The 19,134-nt window shown below is 33.9% G+C and overlaps 1 protein-coding gene across 1 annotated transcript; it reads left to right on the top strand.

Annotated features, from left to right (window-relative positions):
* Positions 1–11,746: 11,746 nt before the first annotated feature.
* LOC131950934 (uncharacterized) lies at positions 11,747–15,352 on the top strand. Its single transcript, XM_059313148.1, has 2 exons — positions 11,747–11,786; positions 13,999–15,352. Exon 2 carries the CDS (start codon positions 14,170–14,172, stop codon positions 14,764–14,766), a length of 597 nt encoding a protein of 198 aa, XP_059169131.1. The 5' UTR covers positions 11,747–11,786; positions 13,999–14,169; the 3' UTR covers positions 14,767–15,352.
* The last annotated feature ends 3,782 nt before the right edge of the window (positions 15,353–19,134 follow it).

Below are 19,134 nucleotides of genomic sequence, written 5' to 3'. Positions count from 1 at the left end.
TTTTCTTCCTTCATCCTTTCATCCTTTCATTCCTTTCATCCTTCATCTTTCATCCTTTCATCCTTTCATCCTTTCATCCTTCATCCTTTCATCCTTTCATCCTTTCATCCTTTCATCTGTTCATCCTTTCATCCTTTCATCCTTTCATCCTTTCATCCTTTCATCCTTTCATCCTTTCATCCTTTCATCCTTTCATCCTTTCATCCTTTCATCCTTTCATCCTTTCATCCTTTCATCCTTTCATCCTTTCATCCTTTCATCCTTTCATCCTTTCATCCTTTCATCCTTTCATTCATCCTTTCATCCTTTCATCCTTTCATCCTTTCATCCTTTCATCCTTTCATCCTTTCATCCTTTCATCCTTTCATCCTTTCATCCTTTCATCCTTTCATCCTTTCTCATCCTTTCATCCTTTCATCCTTTCATCCTTTCATCCTTTCATCCTTTCATCCTTTCATCCTTTCATCCTTTCATCCTTTCATCCTTTCATCCTTCATCCTTTCATCCTTTCATCCTTCTCATTCCTCTTCACCCTCTCTCATCCTCTCATCCTCTCATCCCTCTCATCCTCTCATCCTCTCATCCTCTCATCCTCTCATCCTCTCATCCTCTCATCCTCTCATCCTCTCATCCTCTCATCCTCTCATCCTCTCATCCTTCATCCCTCTCATCCTCTCATCCTCTCATCCTCCTCATCCTCTCATCCTCCTCCTCATCCTCTCATCCTCTCATCCTCTCATCCTCTCATCCGATCTCCTCTCATCCTCTCATCCTCAATCCTCTCATCCTCTCATCCTCTCATCCTATCTCATCCTCTCATCCTCTCATCTCTCATCCTCCTCATCCTCTCATCACTCCATCCTCTCATCTCCTCATCCTCATCCTCTCATCCTCTCATCCTCTCATCCACTCATCCTCTCATCCTCTCATCCTCTCTCCTCTCATCCTCTCATCCTCTCATCTCATCCTCTCATCCTCTCATCCTCTCATCCTCCATCCTCTCATCCTCTCATCCTCTCATCCTCTCATCCTCTCATCCTCTCATCCTCTCATCCTCTCATCCTCTCATCCTCTCATCCTCTCATCCTCACTCCTCTCATCCTCTCATCCTCTCTCCTCTCATCCTCTCATCTCCTTCTCATCCTCTCATCCTCTCATCCTTTCATCCTTCATCCTTTCATCCTTTCATCCTTTCATCCTTTCATCCTCTTCCTTCTCCTTTCATCCTTTCATCCTTTCTATCCTTTCATCCTTTCATCCTTTCATCCTTTCATCCTTTCATCCTTTCATCCTTTCATCCTTTCATCCTTTCATCCTTTCATCCTTTCATCCTTTCATCCTTTCATCCTTTCATCCTTTCATTCTTTCATTCTTTCATTCTTTCATTCTTTCATTCTTTCATTCTTTCATCCTTTCATCCTTTCATTCTTTCATCCTTTCATTCTTTCATTCTTTCATTCTTTCATTCTTTCATTCTTTCATTCTTTCATTCTTTCATTCTTTCATTCTTTCATTCTTTCATTCTTTCAATCTTTCATTCTTTCATTCTTTCATTCTTTCATTCTTTCATTCTTTCATTCTTTCATTCTTTCATTCTTTCATTCTTTCATTCTTTCATTCTTGTAACTGATTTAACAAAATGTATTATATATTTTTTACTGATTCTGTTTCGATCTTTATAGCAGATTCAAATATAATAAAAAAAAGATGTGGTAATGACTAATGTTCTCAATATTTGCAGGACAAACATCAAATGTAAAAGACAACACGCCGAGATTTTGTAATAAAGATCTAGTTTTAATTCTACGTCAAAACGGAATTGAAAGAAAATCCGAGCGCTTTGTCTGCATGAAAAGATACACAATAGAAAACCTGCCTCACACTTATCAGAATAAAACTAATTTGTTGAAATTAATTCAACAGCTCGGAAGGTTAACAGTGCTTGTAATACTACAGGCTTGTGAACATAATCTTGAAAATGTAAGTAAAACCTGTACTGGGATGTTGTGCCTTGATGAAGTTGAAACCTACACTGGGTATGACAAACCTTGTACATGTGATTTTTGTGGTCATATTTGCCCCGTACGTCAATGGGCCAAGGTGAAGGTCGTTACATCAGCCCGTATGATGAGTGACATAGACATACATTCTCTTCAAGTTCGTGTTGGGTTTGATGATGACGACAATAAAGATCGGATTATCAGGGGCTTAAAAGTGTTGGACTGTGACTTGGACGCTGACAGATGTACAGTTACCTGCTCTTGGCATGATCTGAGTTTACTTGAAGACTACCTAGACGTTTGGCAAAACTACATCCGATTCAGCTCATACGTTAGAGAAACATACAGGCGCTCCAAGGAGAAACACAAATTGGCTGTTGTAGTTTCTCATCCTTTTGGCTGCAGCAAACACGTCAGTTTTGGGGAATGGAGAGAGATCTTCAAATTACGTCGAGTTCCCTGTACAAATTCACACTACACGAAATATTCCTACACAACTCCTGTCCTCACTGGCTGTGAAGGAGCACCTGTTTTAATACTGGGTAGCGGGATAGACAGCTGCGTTCATTTACATAGCTATACAGAGAAGGGTTTGAACTACAGCGGTACTGGCGTCAATTAGAAAAAAAAACATTGACTTGTAGTAGAGAATATATGACCTAATCTGTTATAAGTTGTTTAAAAACAGTCTTAGTTGTATATTATACTAGCCTTGCCATAATTGTTCATGCTACTGTTATATTATTGTATTATGAAAAAGGTTGAAATCCATTCCGAAATGTCGGCGTGGTCGAGTCGGTAAAGCTCATGGTTGCTAAACCGAAAAGTCTCGAGCTCGAGCTCTCGGGCAGATGGGACTCGTTAGCTGGGGACAGCCACTCTTCTAGGAGAGACAACTCCAAAATCAAACAACTGCTGCCTTGTAGAAATCAAACAACTGCTGCCTTGTAGTTTGTTCTTGGTTGGGCAAGGGGGATCCCTCCCAACACTAAAATTAAGAACGAAGAAGAAGAAAGAAGAAACCGAAATTGGCAATGTTATTAAGCAACCTAATAATTGTTGACGTAGTAAAATCAGTTACTAAAATTGTATATTACATAATTTTTTTAAAGTATTTGCATGATTATTTAGTTTTGTAAAGCATTTTGTGTTAAATGTTCGATTACGTTGTTTTTTTAAACGGTGAAATTTTTTACTTTCTGAAAATGTTAATATAATTATCATAGTTAACAATCGCTTAATGCTTATACTTATATCTTTTGTAGCAAACGTGCTATTGTTTTCAAAATATTTTATTTTAAAATAATAATCTACTTGTTAAGTGTTTTATTTACATGTAAGTAGTAACGCGCATTAGACTGTATATGATATCCTAACAAAAAATGAACTGTACATAATGTGCTTCTGTTTTTACAAGCTTTTATTTAACTCATTTGCTCTGTTTGTCGAAAGTCTGTCGACAGTCTAGATCGAAACACCGGAGCGAAATTACAGGCATTTCTACTTCACAGATACAGTTCTTAGTTGGTACATGGGTCAAGACATGAAGACAATGCAATCTGAAATTGAACTTGTAATAATGCACTAAAAGGTAGACAATAAATTATACACTACGATTTCAATTACTATAAAGAAAAGCGTGGGTCTCTTCTCAAATATTAGTAAAGGTATCCAATAGGTACTAAAGTGACCCACGCTTTTCTTTATAGTAATTGAAATAGTAGTATATAATTTATTGTCTACCCTTTAGTGCATTATTACATAAACGCTTGTTATTAAAACGTTTTATATGAATTTTATTAACGTTAATCGTGGAATGTTATTTCACATTTTGTTTATAGATTATTCGAACATAACTATCATATTTTGTTTGTATTAATAACTTCAGTATTGGTGTTAGTGGGCTCTAAAGAGGCTATGGCTTAAAGAAGTTATCGTGTCTATGCCTTTTTCCAGTTTTTATTGTGAGTATTGACATTGACGCAATCATACATTCGCCTAGTAATATACAAAACGATTTTTTTTAAAGTGGGATTGAAATTAACTATTACGTAAGTGAATTAAATTTTTAAAGATGCTCAAAGTATCTATATTACACTTATTTTTAATATGCTTATATAATTTTCATCCACTGCTTAAATAAAAAAAGCATCTTTTATTAAAATATCACATACTACTAAAATTTTACTTATTGAATCACGTATGCACTTTACTCGATAACTGGCTATATATTAATTATGTCATGTTGAAATAATATTTGCTTTTTAATGATCACATATGATTTATTTTTTCAAAAGATCATGTAAAATTTAAATTTTTAAGAATCACATTATTTTTTTAATTTTAAAATGTCATTTTGATTATGTAACGATAATGTATTTTACGATTTAAATAAAAACAGTTTTTCTGAAGAAAACACGATTCTCTCATTTCTTAAGATCTCATAAAATTCAATTGTCTAAAGTTTTCTATATTTAACGAGATGTTTTTGTTACAGCTACGGTGATAAATTTTTGTGACTAGAGTTGCTGTTATACAATTCATAATGTGTGAGCTTTTGACGTATTTCTATTGCTTTTAATAATATCTGAATTGTTTCCCCCATTGAGACAATATTTTACTAATAATTTTCTTATGTTAAAGTTCGAAATAATCTTGAACGCTCAGTCCAAGTTTACAACAAATAGAAATAATCGACAATTACTGACATTAAATTATTTGCAATATAATTCTTCCACATGGATTGTAACTATTAATAAATAACTGAACTACTTTATTTCTATCTAATAATTTTACCGACAAAATTTCTACTACGCCATTTCAACCTACTGTCTGGAAAAAAATAGGTTCAATAAGTAGTTTTTTGTTGATAAGAATGTGTTTAGATCGTAAAATGAATTAATTAAAACAGATATTTAATCTCAATAGAAACGTACGTTTCTAAGCGTCTAATTATTATAAGTTAATATTGTTAATTTTATCTCATTGTCTGATTTATTTAAATTTTTTTTATAGCAAATCAAAACTCAGTGCTATTGTTATTCTTACGATAAATTATGGTTTGTCCACTTCAGACTTCATTAACAAGTTAACGGAACAGGTAATAGTTAAGTTTATAGAGGTTTATTTAGTAGTTGGAAATATAAACAATGTCTTTTATTTTTTAATTAATTATCGTGTTACTAGCAAAATTTAGTAAAACTGAAAACAGTTAATTATAAATTGTTGCACTAGTCTGAACATTTTATGTTTAGGAAGCGACGATACCACCTTCTACAGTTAAGTCTGAAAACTATTTTCTATTACTTAAAATGAATAATTTTATACTTAAGCAGTGTTTCTTCCAGACTTTTTTCTCCGGGGGGCCACTTGAAATTTTCGGGGGGGGGGGGGGGGGGGGGCGGTAGACTTTCTTCGGGCGGACACTGTTAAAAGTATATATTTTCTATATAAATTATATAAATTTAATTTCGTTCGGGGGGGGGGGGGGGGCGGTAAAACTTTTTCGGGGGGGGTTCGACCCCCCCCCCCCCCCGAAGAGATGCCTGGAAGAAACTCTGTACTTAAGTAGAATCATATTATTATAAGCATGCCTATATACATTGATCCATTAATATATCTATTTACAATTATTGAGTGTGATTTTATTTTTGTAGGCTACTTGTCGAACATTCAATAACAACAATTGTTGGCGAGCTACAGTAAATATGTTTTAAGACATTTTCTTGTGTATCTGATAAGGGCAAATCCAGTGTAAACCGAGTCATAAAAGTCCTTGCACATTTCAAATAGACATTACAATGCGACCTGACAATTAGCCAATGGTGTGAATAAAATTCTGGCCTTTGATAAAATCTCGATCACTTTGTTGTGGTGTCATTGTGAATAAAATTCTGGCCTTTGAGAAAATCTCGATCACTTTGTCCAAATGTCACTATGACCCGCAGAACTGACCTACTTCGTGAAATAAGACTTTGATAATTAACGAAGTCTTTGTCTAGGGGTCGATATGACCTCAGAATTAGCCACTGGTGGGAATAAAATTCTGGCCTTTTATAATATCGGGATAAAACGAAGGGTCAAAGTGACCACTATATTTATAACTGTTAACCTAGTTTGTTCTTTGAAGAATTTACACAAACCATATTTTTATTTCTATGAAGCTGTCAACTTAACCATAAATTATATCAGTAAAATAAGACCGGTTTTGATGATCTATAACCGACATGATCGCTACTTCGACTGTGGTTAAAGATTGTAGGCTGCGACAGCTAAGATGTAATCGATTACTTGAATCAGGGGTACGTGGAAAGCCGGCTACATTCGGCACGCTACAACACGGCAACAACCAACACGGCAACAACCAACTCGGAAATAACCAATTCAGCATCGACCAATTGGGCAAATACCAATTCGGCAACTACCAACTCGGCAACAACCAACTCGGCAACGACCAACTCGGCAATAACCAATTCGGCAACTACCAACTCGGCAACAACCAACTCGGCAACGACCAACTCGGCAATAACCAATTCGGCAACGACCAACTCGGCAATAACCAATTCGGCAACGACCAACTCGGCAATAACCAACTCGGCAACGATCAATTCGGCAATAACCAATTCGGCAACGACCAACTCGGCAACAACCAATTCGGCAACGACCAACTCGGCAATAACCAACACGCCAACGACCAGTTGTATGACGTAATATAAAGTCATAGAATGGTCAGTTGAATGACGTAATATTAAGTCATAGAGGTATGGAATGGTCAGTTGCATGACGGAATATAAAGTCATAGAATGGTCAGTTGCATGACGGAATATAAAGTCATAGAATGGTCTGTTGTATGACGGAATATAAAGTCATAGAATGGTCACTTGTATGACGGAATATAAAGTCATAGAATGGTCACTTGTACGACGGAATATAAAGTCATAGAGGTATGGAACGGTCAGTTGCATGACGGAATATAAAGTCATAGAATGGTCAGTTGCATGACGGAATATAAAGTCATAGAATGGTCAGTTGTATGACGTAATATTAAGTCATAGAGGTATGGAATGGTCAGTTGCATGACGGAATATAAAGTCATAGAATGGTCAGTTGCATGACGGAATATAAAGTCATAGAATCGTCAGTTGTATGACGGAATATAAAGTCATAGAATGGTCAGTTGTATGACGTAATATAAAGTCATAGAATGGTCAGTTGTATGACGTAATATTAAGTCATAGAGGTATGGAATGGTCAGTTGCATGACGGAATATACAGTCATAGAATGGTCAGTTGCATGACTGAATATAAAGTCATAGAATGGTCAGTTGTATGACGGAATATAAAGTCATAGAATGGTCAGTTGTATGACGTAATATAAAGTCATAGAATGGTCAGTTGTATGACGTAATATTAAGTCATAGAGGTATGGAATGGTCAGTTGCATGACGGAATATAAAGTCATAGAATGGTCAGTTGCATGACGGAATATAAAGTCATAGAATGGTCAGTTGTATGACGGAATATAAAGTCATAGAATGGTCACTTGTATGACGGAATATAAAGTCATAGAATGGTCACTTGTATGGGGTAATATAAAGTCATAGAATGGTCAGTTGTATGACGGAATATAAAGTCATAGAATGGTCAGTTGTATGACGGAATATAAAGTCATAGAATGGTCACTTGTATGACGGAATATAAAGTCATAGAATGGTCACTTGTATGGGGTAATATAAAGTCATAGAATGGTCAGTTGCATGACGGAATATAAAGTCATAGAATAGTCAGTTGTATGACGGAATATAAAGTCATAGAATGGTCAGTTGTATGACGTAATATAAAGTCATAGAATGGTCAGTTGTATGAGAGAATATAAATAGAATGGTCAGTTGTATGATGGGCTACCTCTACTACTCGTAACATTAGTCCGTAACCCAACAGAACAGAAGAGACGTCTATCTTTTATCATTTGTCACAACAACCATCTCGTGTAGGACAAAGTCGTTAGCTCTACCTCCTGATTACAACATGCATGCCCTCACCTAGAAGGAAAAAAAAACGTCTTTAACATGAAACTTCAATAGGTAAGCATTAATTAAACTTTATTTCTTTATCATTTATTAAAAGAACCAGCTTATAAAAGACTCCATCATTTTATCAGGTGTTGAGCTGACCCGCTGAATTGACCCACTACTCTAAAAAAAAAGCTTTTGATAATTTAAAAGACCGCTTTGACGAGGTGTCGAGTTGAAACGCAGAACTGAAAAATAATTTGCAAAATTTTTTTTGAAAATCTCACGACCTTTGTGACGTTGTGTCGAACTGACCCGCATAGTTGACCTACTATATATAAATAGTCTTTGATAATTTAAATAGCGCCTTGTCTAGGGGTCGATATGACCTGAGAATTAGCCACTGGTGTAAATAAAATTCTGGCCTTTGATAATATGTCAATAACACGAGCGGTTAAAGTGACCCTTATATTTGTGACGGTTATCTTAATTTGTTCTTTGAAGCCTTAACACGCACTGAGGTTTTATTTCTATGAAGCTGTGAACGTAATCATAAATTATATAAATAATATAAAATAAATAAACTAACAAATGACTGATTTTGTTTTTCTATCACTTACACGATACCAAAGTTTTTCTGTAGTTATGTTGCAATATGGGGCAGCTAAGGCGTATTCGAGTACTTCAACTATCTATCACCTACACGATACCAAAGCTCATTGTAGTTATTTGTTGCAATATGGGGCAGCTAAGGCGTATTCGAGTACTTCAACTATCTATCACCTACACGATACCAAAGCTCATTGTAGTTATTTGTTGCAATATGGGGCAGCTAAGGCGTATTCGAGTACTTCAACTATCTATCACCTACACGATACCAAAGCTCATTGTAGTTATTTGTTGCAATATGGGGCAGCTAAGGCGTATTCGAGTACTTCGTTTTGCTCATGGATTGGACAACACGTAACTCGGAGACGACTAAATAGGCAACGACCAACCCGACTAAATAGGCAACGACCAACCCGACTAAATAGGCAACGACCAACCCGACTAAATAGGCAACGACCAACCCGACTAAATAGGCAACGAACAACCCGACAACAACCTACTCGGCAACGACCAACCCGACAGCCACCAACTTGACGACGGCAACCTGATTGATTCAAAGATACGTCCCATTATTTATCCTAGTACTTAACTAGCTGATTTATCACACGTATTTCAAACCAGGGGCGTCGCGAGGCGGGGGAGGGGAGGGGGGATGCGGACCGCACCGGGTGACACCATTTAGGGGGTGTTACCAAGACCAAAAATTGCAAGATAAATAGAATAAATATTTTTTCTAGCTTAATAAAGGTTAATTAGAGTAAAAAATTGATTTAATCATATATTGACGATTCCGACAAGGGTTAGTTGGGGGGGGGGGGGGTGACACCATGACGTAAACATACAAACTATAGAGAAAACAATGCTGCATTCAGCTGTATTAACAATCGGCTATATATAAACAGCGTTAGTATTAAATGTGAACACTTTAAAACTTTTACTCGGGGGGAGGGGGGACAGCAACTGCAAAATGTATAGAAAAAGAAGGGGGGGGGGGTTTGACACCATGAGCTACCACACCGGGTGACACCCGACCTAGCGACCTAGATGGTATACATTCTATAAAACCCGATAATGTTTTGTATTGCCTATAATACTAACTAGTAACGACGAAGATACCTTTTACGCTTAAGTCACAACACCCTGAAAAACATTGAGTAAAGATTGACGAGATGTATAGCTGCATTTAACGGCGTTCTTTAGCGAGACGACGAAAATCTGTTTAGATATTCTAAGATATGTGTGGGCTTGATGCTTTAGCTATAACCGGCTGCAAATATTGAGAATCAGATCACATTTGCATATATCGAAATGTGAACGTTCTTTAATTAAAATTTTAATTGATGAACATTCATTAATTAAAATTTTAATTAATTTATATGATGGAGTCAGTTGCGGGATCACGCTGGGTTCGATTTCCCACTCTGTAATTGATTGGGAAGTTAGCTTCATGTTGCCAGAATGTATCTGGATCAGCTATAATGTAACACATATCATTGTTACCATTCAAGGGGGTTAAATATAAGTTATAATTTATTGTGTTGCGACCCCTGTGGGACCGCAACTGTTGATGTAGGGCCTAGTTTTTATTGTTCTTCGGTGAGCGATTTTTACCCGTGTTGCATGTCATGTTGCGGCCCATTTGGGACCTCAACTGTTGATGTATTTTTTATGCTCTTCTGTGAGCAATGTTCCCCGTGTTCCCATGTCATGTGACCTCTGGGATTCTGTGTAGTTCATACCTGTGTCTGTGTCATTCAGACCCAAGGCTGCTGTGGACACGGACGGTGCCGTTGCCTATGATAAGTAGATCATGTAGACCTAATGAAGGATTACTGTTTTCTACGTTTCTACTGTCACCATGGCTGATTGGCTTGGGTGTTAATGTCAATAAATTTAAATCCAGTATTTAACAACATCAGCGTCGTTCCGTTGTGTGCCATATCTCAGGGTCAGCCCTTTAAAACACAACACCTCAGCATTCTCATTGAGTGAGTGTTACAATAATATTAAAGGTTTATCAAGTAGATTACAGTAGAGAATACCCACTTGTAGGCACTGCGAAATATAACGCAGTCATTTGTAGTGAGTTGAAAATTTTTAAAACACTTTCTTTAGTAGAGACTAAGATGTATAACTCTTTCCCTAGTTTTTATTGGAATATATAAAATTCACTGCTAAGCATTGGTATATATAGCATAATGGCTTGTCACTTCTGAGATATATATAACACGCTCTTTTCAAAATATTGCAGAAAATTAAATACTGAAAATAAAAAAAAAATAAAAAAAACTCCATTCCGCTAAATATAGTCAAAATTTTAAAAAATGTTTACGACGATTTTACAGAATTAAACTGGTTTTTAAAAAAAAATCAGAATTATAAAAATATTTGAGCAGAAAAAGTGTTTGTTTTGTAAATGTATCAAATTCACTCGTCATATTCTGCTAATTTAATAAACATCTAATTTTAACCTATTTCGAATTTTGTTGTCGCAACAAGACTCTCTCCTGTAGGTTATTCTACATGTCACCCAACAATGTTTACACTGTAGTTAGATCCGCCCCTGGCCACAAGCTGTCTCTTCTACAAACAACTCTGTAGTCACTTTGACTTTAGTGGAGATAAGAACGTGGTAGTCAGGCTATGTGTTGCACTACAGGAAACCTAGCGCTACGTGAGCTAGTCTTGGATCGTACCCCACCACAAGCTACAGAGATTTTTGTTGATTTGGACCAAGCTATCACCGAAACTGTTGTTAAAGTTAACTAAACCATACATTGAGTTACTGGAGTTGCTTTTGGTGTTCAATATGCAGTTTGCTATTACAGTATCAGTGTTTGCACTGACGCTACTTTTGAGTGTGTCAGGAGAATATGCATGTCCACAGGTAATATTTTTAATAAGAAAAAGTGTGCATTTTATCTTTAGTTTTGTCTTTAATGTAGTTTTTAACCTCAAAATCCACTAAAACTAATTATGTATATGTATAAGTTAGTAATAAGATGCATATATATGTTTGTGTATTTGTCAGAATTGCACATGTAATCCAACAAACCAGGACACACAATTAAACAATGGACAAAATAATGACATACAGTGCAAACTAAACGTTTTTGAACCGGAGAATTTTGCTACCATTCCAGAAACAGCTACATTGCGAATTGAGGTAAAACGTTTACTACGTTACGTTAGTCAAATGTAACTCATACCATGTGTTACCAGTCAGGGGGATAATTTATATTTTAGTCAATTAGTATTAATTAATGACTTCAATTAGGGGTGAGAATCTGGCTTTTTGTAAGCCGATTAAAAACATGATGCCATATGTGAATGGCCCCTGAATCATAAGGTTATCCGACTTTGTACATGTGAAAAACATGTTTGCGTTTTTATGCATAACCACACCATTCATCCGATTGTCATGAAAAGTTGGGAAGCTGTTGAGTACAGCCACGTAAAGGTTTCTGTTATAGGACTAAAATATAGGAGTGGCGGCACCCCACGGTAATATGTGATTTAGCACCCCTAGTTTCTCACAAGGGCGGAACTAACTTGCTGTCAAACCCCGCAATGCGGCGGGGAGGGGGGGGGGGGGTGAGGCCGTTTACTGGGGACAAATCCGACTGAAAACAAACAATGATTTTTTTTTCATTAATAATGTTTTTTTTTCGTGCAACTGGATAGTGGTTTTGATTGTTCTACAGTAACGCTAACTCACACTGTTACGTAGAAAAATATTTTTGAAATCTACATGAGCTGTAGTGTAAAAGATAGGCAAACGCTCACACTGTTTCCAATACTTACTGCCCTTCTTAAAATAGTCTAATAGTTTCAAATGCATAGTTTAAAAAAAATTCAATCTATAACTAAACGGGATGTCTTTAGAAAAATTTCGATAATAGTATTCACAGTTTCAAATGATCAGTTAGGCTGAACAAAGTAACAAAGCCTAAGCAGCCGTCGTGTTGTATCAGTCGTACCTTGTCTAGTAAGTCTAGTGCCATTGACTACATGGAAATTGCAGTATTCGGACTAGTTATGAAACAAGCAATCGAAAAATGATCTTATTTGTTACTAATTTTCTAGTAAACGTGTATTAAGTAATTTTATAATTTAAAATATATATTTATTAATATAGAAAATCACGTTATATTTTTCTTAGGTCTTAAAATTTGGGCAAAAGAGAATCGCATTTCACCCACAGAATCAAACCTTAGCTATTTTACTAATCAGATAGCGATTACAAGTTGTAATGCAATCAAGTAAAAGTTTAGAGAATCGTAAGAATCTTAAAAAGAACTAGTCGCGTCAATCCTTAATAAAACTGGCTAGTGAAATCGTACATTACGCGTTAATACAATCGGTTTATATTCTAAGTGTAAAACGATTTTATCTACTCACCGTTCTATTATAAATACTTCCCATCTACCTTGGCGAAAAAGCTCCCCCACCCACCACCTTTTTCTCATTTTGCCGTTACATAATACTTTAATACAATTTGTCTTTTTTAAGTATTAAAATTTATCTACTCACCATTCCAGTACAAATCCATACGATTTTCGTTGGAGAAAATATACCCCCTCCCACCATCTTGAAAACATTTGAAAGAGGGTTTTTTATCGTCACTGACTTTTTTTACGGTTACACAATCCTAAAGTAAATTCTAACACAATTGGTTTCTTTTATAAGTGATACATCTACTCATCAATCCATTGTAAATCCTTCCGATTTTAGCCGCCCCCCCCCCCCTCAAGCTTTCAATTTATTTTTCCAACCCATTTTGGCGCCCCCTAAGGTCGGCGCCCCGGGGACATATGTCCCCCCCCCCGCCCACCCTCGCTACTCATCAATCCATTGTAAATCCTTCCGATTTTAGTCACCCCCCCCCCCCCCCAATCTAGGAACAAATGTAAAGCGGTTTATGCCGATCACAGTTTCTTAAGGTTATTTGCTTTAGTTACACAATCAAGGTAGAAAACAGTGAAATTAGTATGTAAATGCGTGCAGTGTTTCTTCCAGACTTTTTTCTCCCGGGGGGGGGGGAGGCACTTGAAATTTTTCGGGAGGGCGGTAGACTTTCTTCGGGGAGTGGGGGGGGGGGGGCGGACACTGTTAAAAGTATAAATTTTCTATATAAATTATATAAATTTCATTTCGTTCGGGGGAGCGGTAAAAATTTTTCGGCAGGGGGATTTTTTATGGTTAAACATTTTTCTCTTTGCGCATATTTCTGTGTGTGCAAATTCCTGTTTGCGTTTTTTTTCTGTTTGCGCATTGTTCCATTGCGATATATATATATATATATATATATATATATATATATATATATATATATATATAGCCTACTTATGTGTGTTTATTTGTGCTTGTGAATACAGAGTTCTAAACCACTCAAGTTTGAGGACGACAGCCTTCCTAAAGTCAAAACTTTAATCATTTTTTCACGAAATTCAGAGGTTGCAGCCAATGCTTGGCGAAAATCTGCAAATTTCCTAGAAGATTTAACAATAAATAAAATCAATCTCATTGATGCTTCGGAATCTTTCAAGATGTTAACAGCAATCAAACGTCTTTCTTTATCTAGTACAAAGCTGAAAGATCTCACAGAAGATTCTTTGAAGACAATAACTGAAACTTTGGAGTTTTTGGACTTGAGATATTTAAGTAAAGAAGACTGGCCTGTAAGTTTTGACAAGTTAACTAAGTTAAGAACTCTTTCTATGACTGAATGTGATTCGTCTTTACTACCCAACAACCTTCCCAAATCAGTAATAGACATCGAGATAGAGAATATGGAAATACAGAAAATACCGGCGTTCGATGCAGAAGAATTAATATATCTGACGTTGAATAACTGCAGTATAACGACAATCACTACACAGATTTCAACACAATACAGTCAATTAAATGAATTAAGAATATTAGACAATGGCCATCAAACAATGAAAATAGAAGAACATGCTTTTGAGAATATGGTTAAATTAAACAAAGTTCATCTCAGTGGCACACAATTTGAGGCTTCACAAAATACCTTCACCCATTTGACAGCGCTTGAAAAACTTATTGTCGATTCTGACGAGTTCTGTAGTGAGGTAAACAAGATTAAAAATATATGCACTACTTCCACAGGTGAAAATGAAATATGATTGTTAAAATATAAACTAAATTTATGATCAGAACAAGCTTATTATATAAACCATGAAATAAACCATGAAATTCATTCTAAAATTACTACTTATATGCTATTTCAAAATAATGTCAAAACAATATCAATAAATGATTTTAAATGAAAACAGTAGTTAAAATGGAAAACAGTTTTAAAAGGCTGTCTCCACTAACCCTGAAATACTGACCCTCGGAATATCAAAAACTATAAATTATAATAATCTGATTTATAAAGTCCAGCTGGCATGTATATATTTTTAATTTTTCAACAATTATATTTCATTGGTTTCTAAGGTAATTTAGTTGGTTATTTTTTGTCAAATTAAATATTTGAGAGATGGTTTTAAACTACACATTTACTCTTCAACTTCTACCACTTCTTCTTAATATAAAATAAAATCTAACAATGTTATGATGTTTTATTTATTTATTATTTAAAACACATCTTTAAAGAATATTTTCCACTAATAATGAAGTTATCCCGTATGTCAATCTTTTACTGAAGTCATTGTCTTTTTATTATTCAACAAATTTCTTAGGGTAATTAGAATTTCTTTCTTCTTTTAATATTCCTTAGGCTTTTTATTTTATGATTTAACCATTAATCTTTACTGGATTTAAATTTTAAGGATTGGTATTTCTTGCAAAATATTAAATAAAAATTAAATTAAATAAATGTTTTTTGTTGTTTTTGTTAAAGTTAAACAATGTTTTTAGTTTTTTGTATAAATTAACCTACAATGTCTAGCTACTAGTTAAGAAGTACAATAAAATCATTTCTAGTCTATCTACTGGCTCACTCAATAATAATACCAGTGTGATATTAAGAAATATAAAGGATTCAGATTATTAACATTGTACATTTTGTGGATTGTAGATTGCAACACTAATTGCAGTATGTGTAAAAATTTATAACACTAATGTCAGTAAAATTATTACAAATAATTAAAATACAATCTCTATTAAAGAATTAAAATGCATTGATTAATCGGTAATATATGAAAAGATTACTGGGGTTATTTCTAGTATTACAAAAAAGAATCAAGTAACCATATATTGTGGTTTGTCAAAACTGGCTCAAAAAGCAATTCACACTTAAAGGCATAAAGCTTATGGTTTGCGTCGTTGTATTATAAATTCCCTGTAAAATTTTCTTTGCATTGTTGTTACTAATTCATGGGTACCTTGTTTACACTGACACATTTTCAACTGTGAATTTTATTTGGTAGAATTTGATGTTTCATTTTATTTTAGTTTGTATAATCTGCAACTACAAACAGCAAATTTTATATTTGATGTTTGAAATACTAACTTGATATTAAACGTTAGTTTAATATAACATTTACATTTTATCCTCAGAGGCTGAAGAGTCATTTGCATTCAAACTAAATCACAATAAAATAATTACATTTCGAATAATTAGATTCTATAGAGTGATGCTAAAGAAAGTGCACTTATAAAATGAAAATAACTTTTATACATAAAGTATGCTATCTTAATTAAATAACTTACATATTCATGTTTTGTATATGTAAACTTAATTATCTTCATTGGGTTTACATTAATTATGTTTATTTTCAATATAAACCAGTATTATCAATAACTTTATAAGTGTGATAAAATAGATAATGTTTATTTTCCAGTCTCTGTTGATGTAATCTAACTTTGAGAAAACTATAGTTAAAAGACTGAAATTTTTGTAGTACAATGCTCAATGATTTATGGGGCGGGTTTGAATTAAAAACTTAACGGCATGACAGTGCCTTTAAAAATAAAGTAAATATTATGTGTGTAGTTAATAATGTAAGTCTAATTGGAATCATTTAAATCTAAAATAACTTCGTGTACAGTATGGTCCCATTAGCTTAGTCTTGTTGTACCTTTTCAGTACAAATGTAGTTCTCACTTCCATGTCTTTGATGGTCAGCTTTTATCATACAACAGGTGATACAACAAAATACTTCTTTCAACATTTAATTGTAACAAGCACATGTAATAGTAAAAACTCTAGTACTAATTATATTAAACAACACAATTTTATTGTCCTGATTCAGGATGAATGGTTTGAACACTAAGTAAATAAAAACAATAAATAAACATTGATAAAATAAGAATTGAAAAGAAAATCACTGATTCAAATATATAGAAACTAATATATTGTTCTAGATAAACACACAATAAACAATTATAAATAAACTTCAATGTTCAAACATAAGATATATGACTATTGCTGATGGTAGCTGTCATAGGTCTTCACAGCTACACAATAACGTAATAACTACAACAAGTGTTATAAAATATCAAAAGGCAACCTTTGTTGCCATAATTTAGAGCAGAATAGTTTGTGACATCATGCTCACTAAAGTAATTAGTGACATCATGCTAACTAAAGTAATTAGTGACATCATGCTCACTAAAGTAATTAGTGACATCACGCTCACTAAATAAAATAATCAGTGACATCATGTTCACTAAATAAAGTAATTAGTGACATCATGCTCACTAAATAAAGTAATTAGTGACATCATGCTCACTAAATAAAGTAATTAGTGACATCATGCTCACTAAATAAAGTAATTAGTGACATCATGCTCACTAAATAAAGTAATTAGTTACATCATGCTCACTAAATAAAGTAATTAGTGACATCATACTATAGTAAATAATGACATCATGTTCACTAAATAAAGTAATTAGTGACATCATACTATAGTAATTAGTGACATCATTATAGTAATTAGTAACATCATGCTCACTAAATAAAGTAATTAGTAACATCAGACTATAGTAATAAGTGACATGTTCACTAAATAAAGTAATTAGTGACATCATACTATAGTAATTAGTGACATCATTATAGTAATTAGTAACATCATGCTCACTAATTCTAATAATTAACGACATACTCACTAGTGACTTGAAGCTTATAAACCAGAACATGGTCAATGTAAAAGTATAGAGGCAACTGTTCTGCCACTTTGAATAAGAAACTGTTTATATGTTTTAAAAATAGTTGTAAAACAGGACAGGATAAAATAACAAAGTTCTATTCATGATATTTGTACAGGTAAAACTGTGTATATTTCAGTAATATTTGCTCAAGCAAAAATATGTACTTGAAATTATCAAACACACACTAAAAAAAACTAGTTGTTATTACTTAATTTAAAAATGTAAAAAAAAACTCATCAAAGAAAATGATATCAGAAACCAAAACGAATATTAGAAAATACCAGACTTTGTGCAGAAAATTCTAGACGATGTCAAACATGTAACTACACATACCCACAAACACTGTGTATGTAACTACACATACCCACATACTCTATGTAACTACACATACCCACAAGCACTTTGTAAAGCTGTACATTATTTACATTTCAAGAATAACAAAGCATTAAATAGTTAAAGAACAAAAAACCTGCCCAACACATATAAAACTCTTGAATAGTGAGTTAATAAAATATAATATATTACAATTATAAATAATGAAATTATTAGTTTAAGTTGTAATTTTAACAGTTAAATATAATAAAAATATAACTTATAGCAAGCTGAAATAATGAATTACTGTGTAATTATAATATCTGACTAAAAATATTTAGACAAGATTTTTTTTTCAACCAACTAGTTTGTGTGTTAAAAGTAATTTAACAACATGTTTTGTGGGAAATAATTCTGTATATAAAATTTGTGACTGCTAAAAGTATTAGCAGGCTTGAAACAAAAATGTATGTTGGTTTATTGTCTCTCATATAATAAATATTTTATCCACAAAAAGCAGCCAATATACTCATAGTATAACCAAATTAAAAAAATTAAAATATCACAAAATTACAAACAATTCACATGTGATTTTATAGTATCCAAGTATGACATAAAATAAAACAGCTAAAATGTACAACTGTTTTATTAGTTCTTGCACATATTAATTTCTTTATTTTTTACCAACACTATAAAGGGAATTTGCTTTTAAAGAAGTTAAAATAGTATATGGTTGAGGTAAAGACAATAGATTTGTTCCCTTGTCTGTAATTTTAGTTCTGTATTCTTTAAATAGTTTAAAATATAAACTGCAAAATCTTGTGTGGTCTATAACTTTAAACTTTGATATTCATTTGTTTCTAATATATACTTGCTGTATAATAAAGTAACAACTCATGAACTTGTAAACAGATCAATAAAATAGAGGTTAAGCTGTATGTTTATTTAATGCTGTTTAAGCTTAAATTTAGGGAACAGGGTGGTTGTATGGTAGAGCTTCAACTGCTAACCCAAAAGTTTTGGGTTCAATGTCCACCCAGGGAAACAAATGCAACTCTGCCTAATGCTGACCACAATATCTCCCT

Source organism: Physella acuta, unplaced genomic scaffold, assembly GCF_028476545.2.
Source record: "Physella acuta isolate Inbredline_101_S28 unplaced genomic scaffold, ASM2847654v3 ptg000063l, whole genome shotgun sequence".
NCBI lineage: Eukaryota > Metazoa > Mollusca > Gastropoda > Physidae > Physella > Physella acuta.
Note: the sequence above shows the minus strand (reverse complement) of the source record. Positions and strands in the feature narration are given on the sequence as shown.

Excerpts from the sequence above, each read along its gene's own strand:
- LOC131950934 (XM_059313148.1), top strand. The coding sequence starts at position 14,170 with ATGTTAACAGCAATCAAACGTCTTTCTTTATCTAGTACAAAGCTGAAA.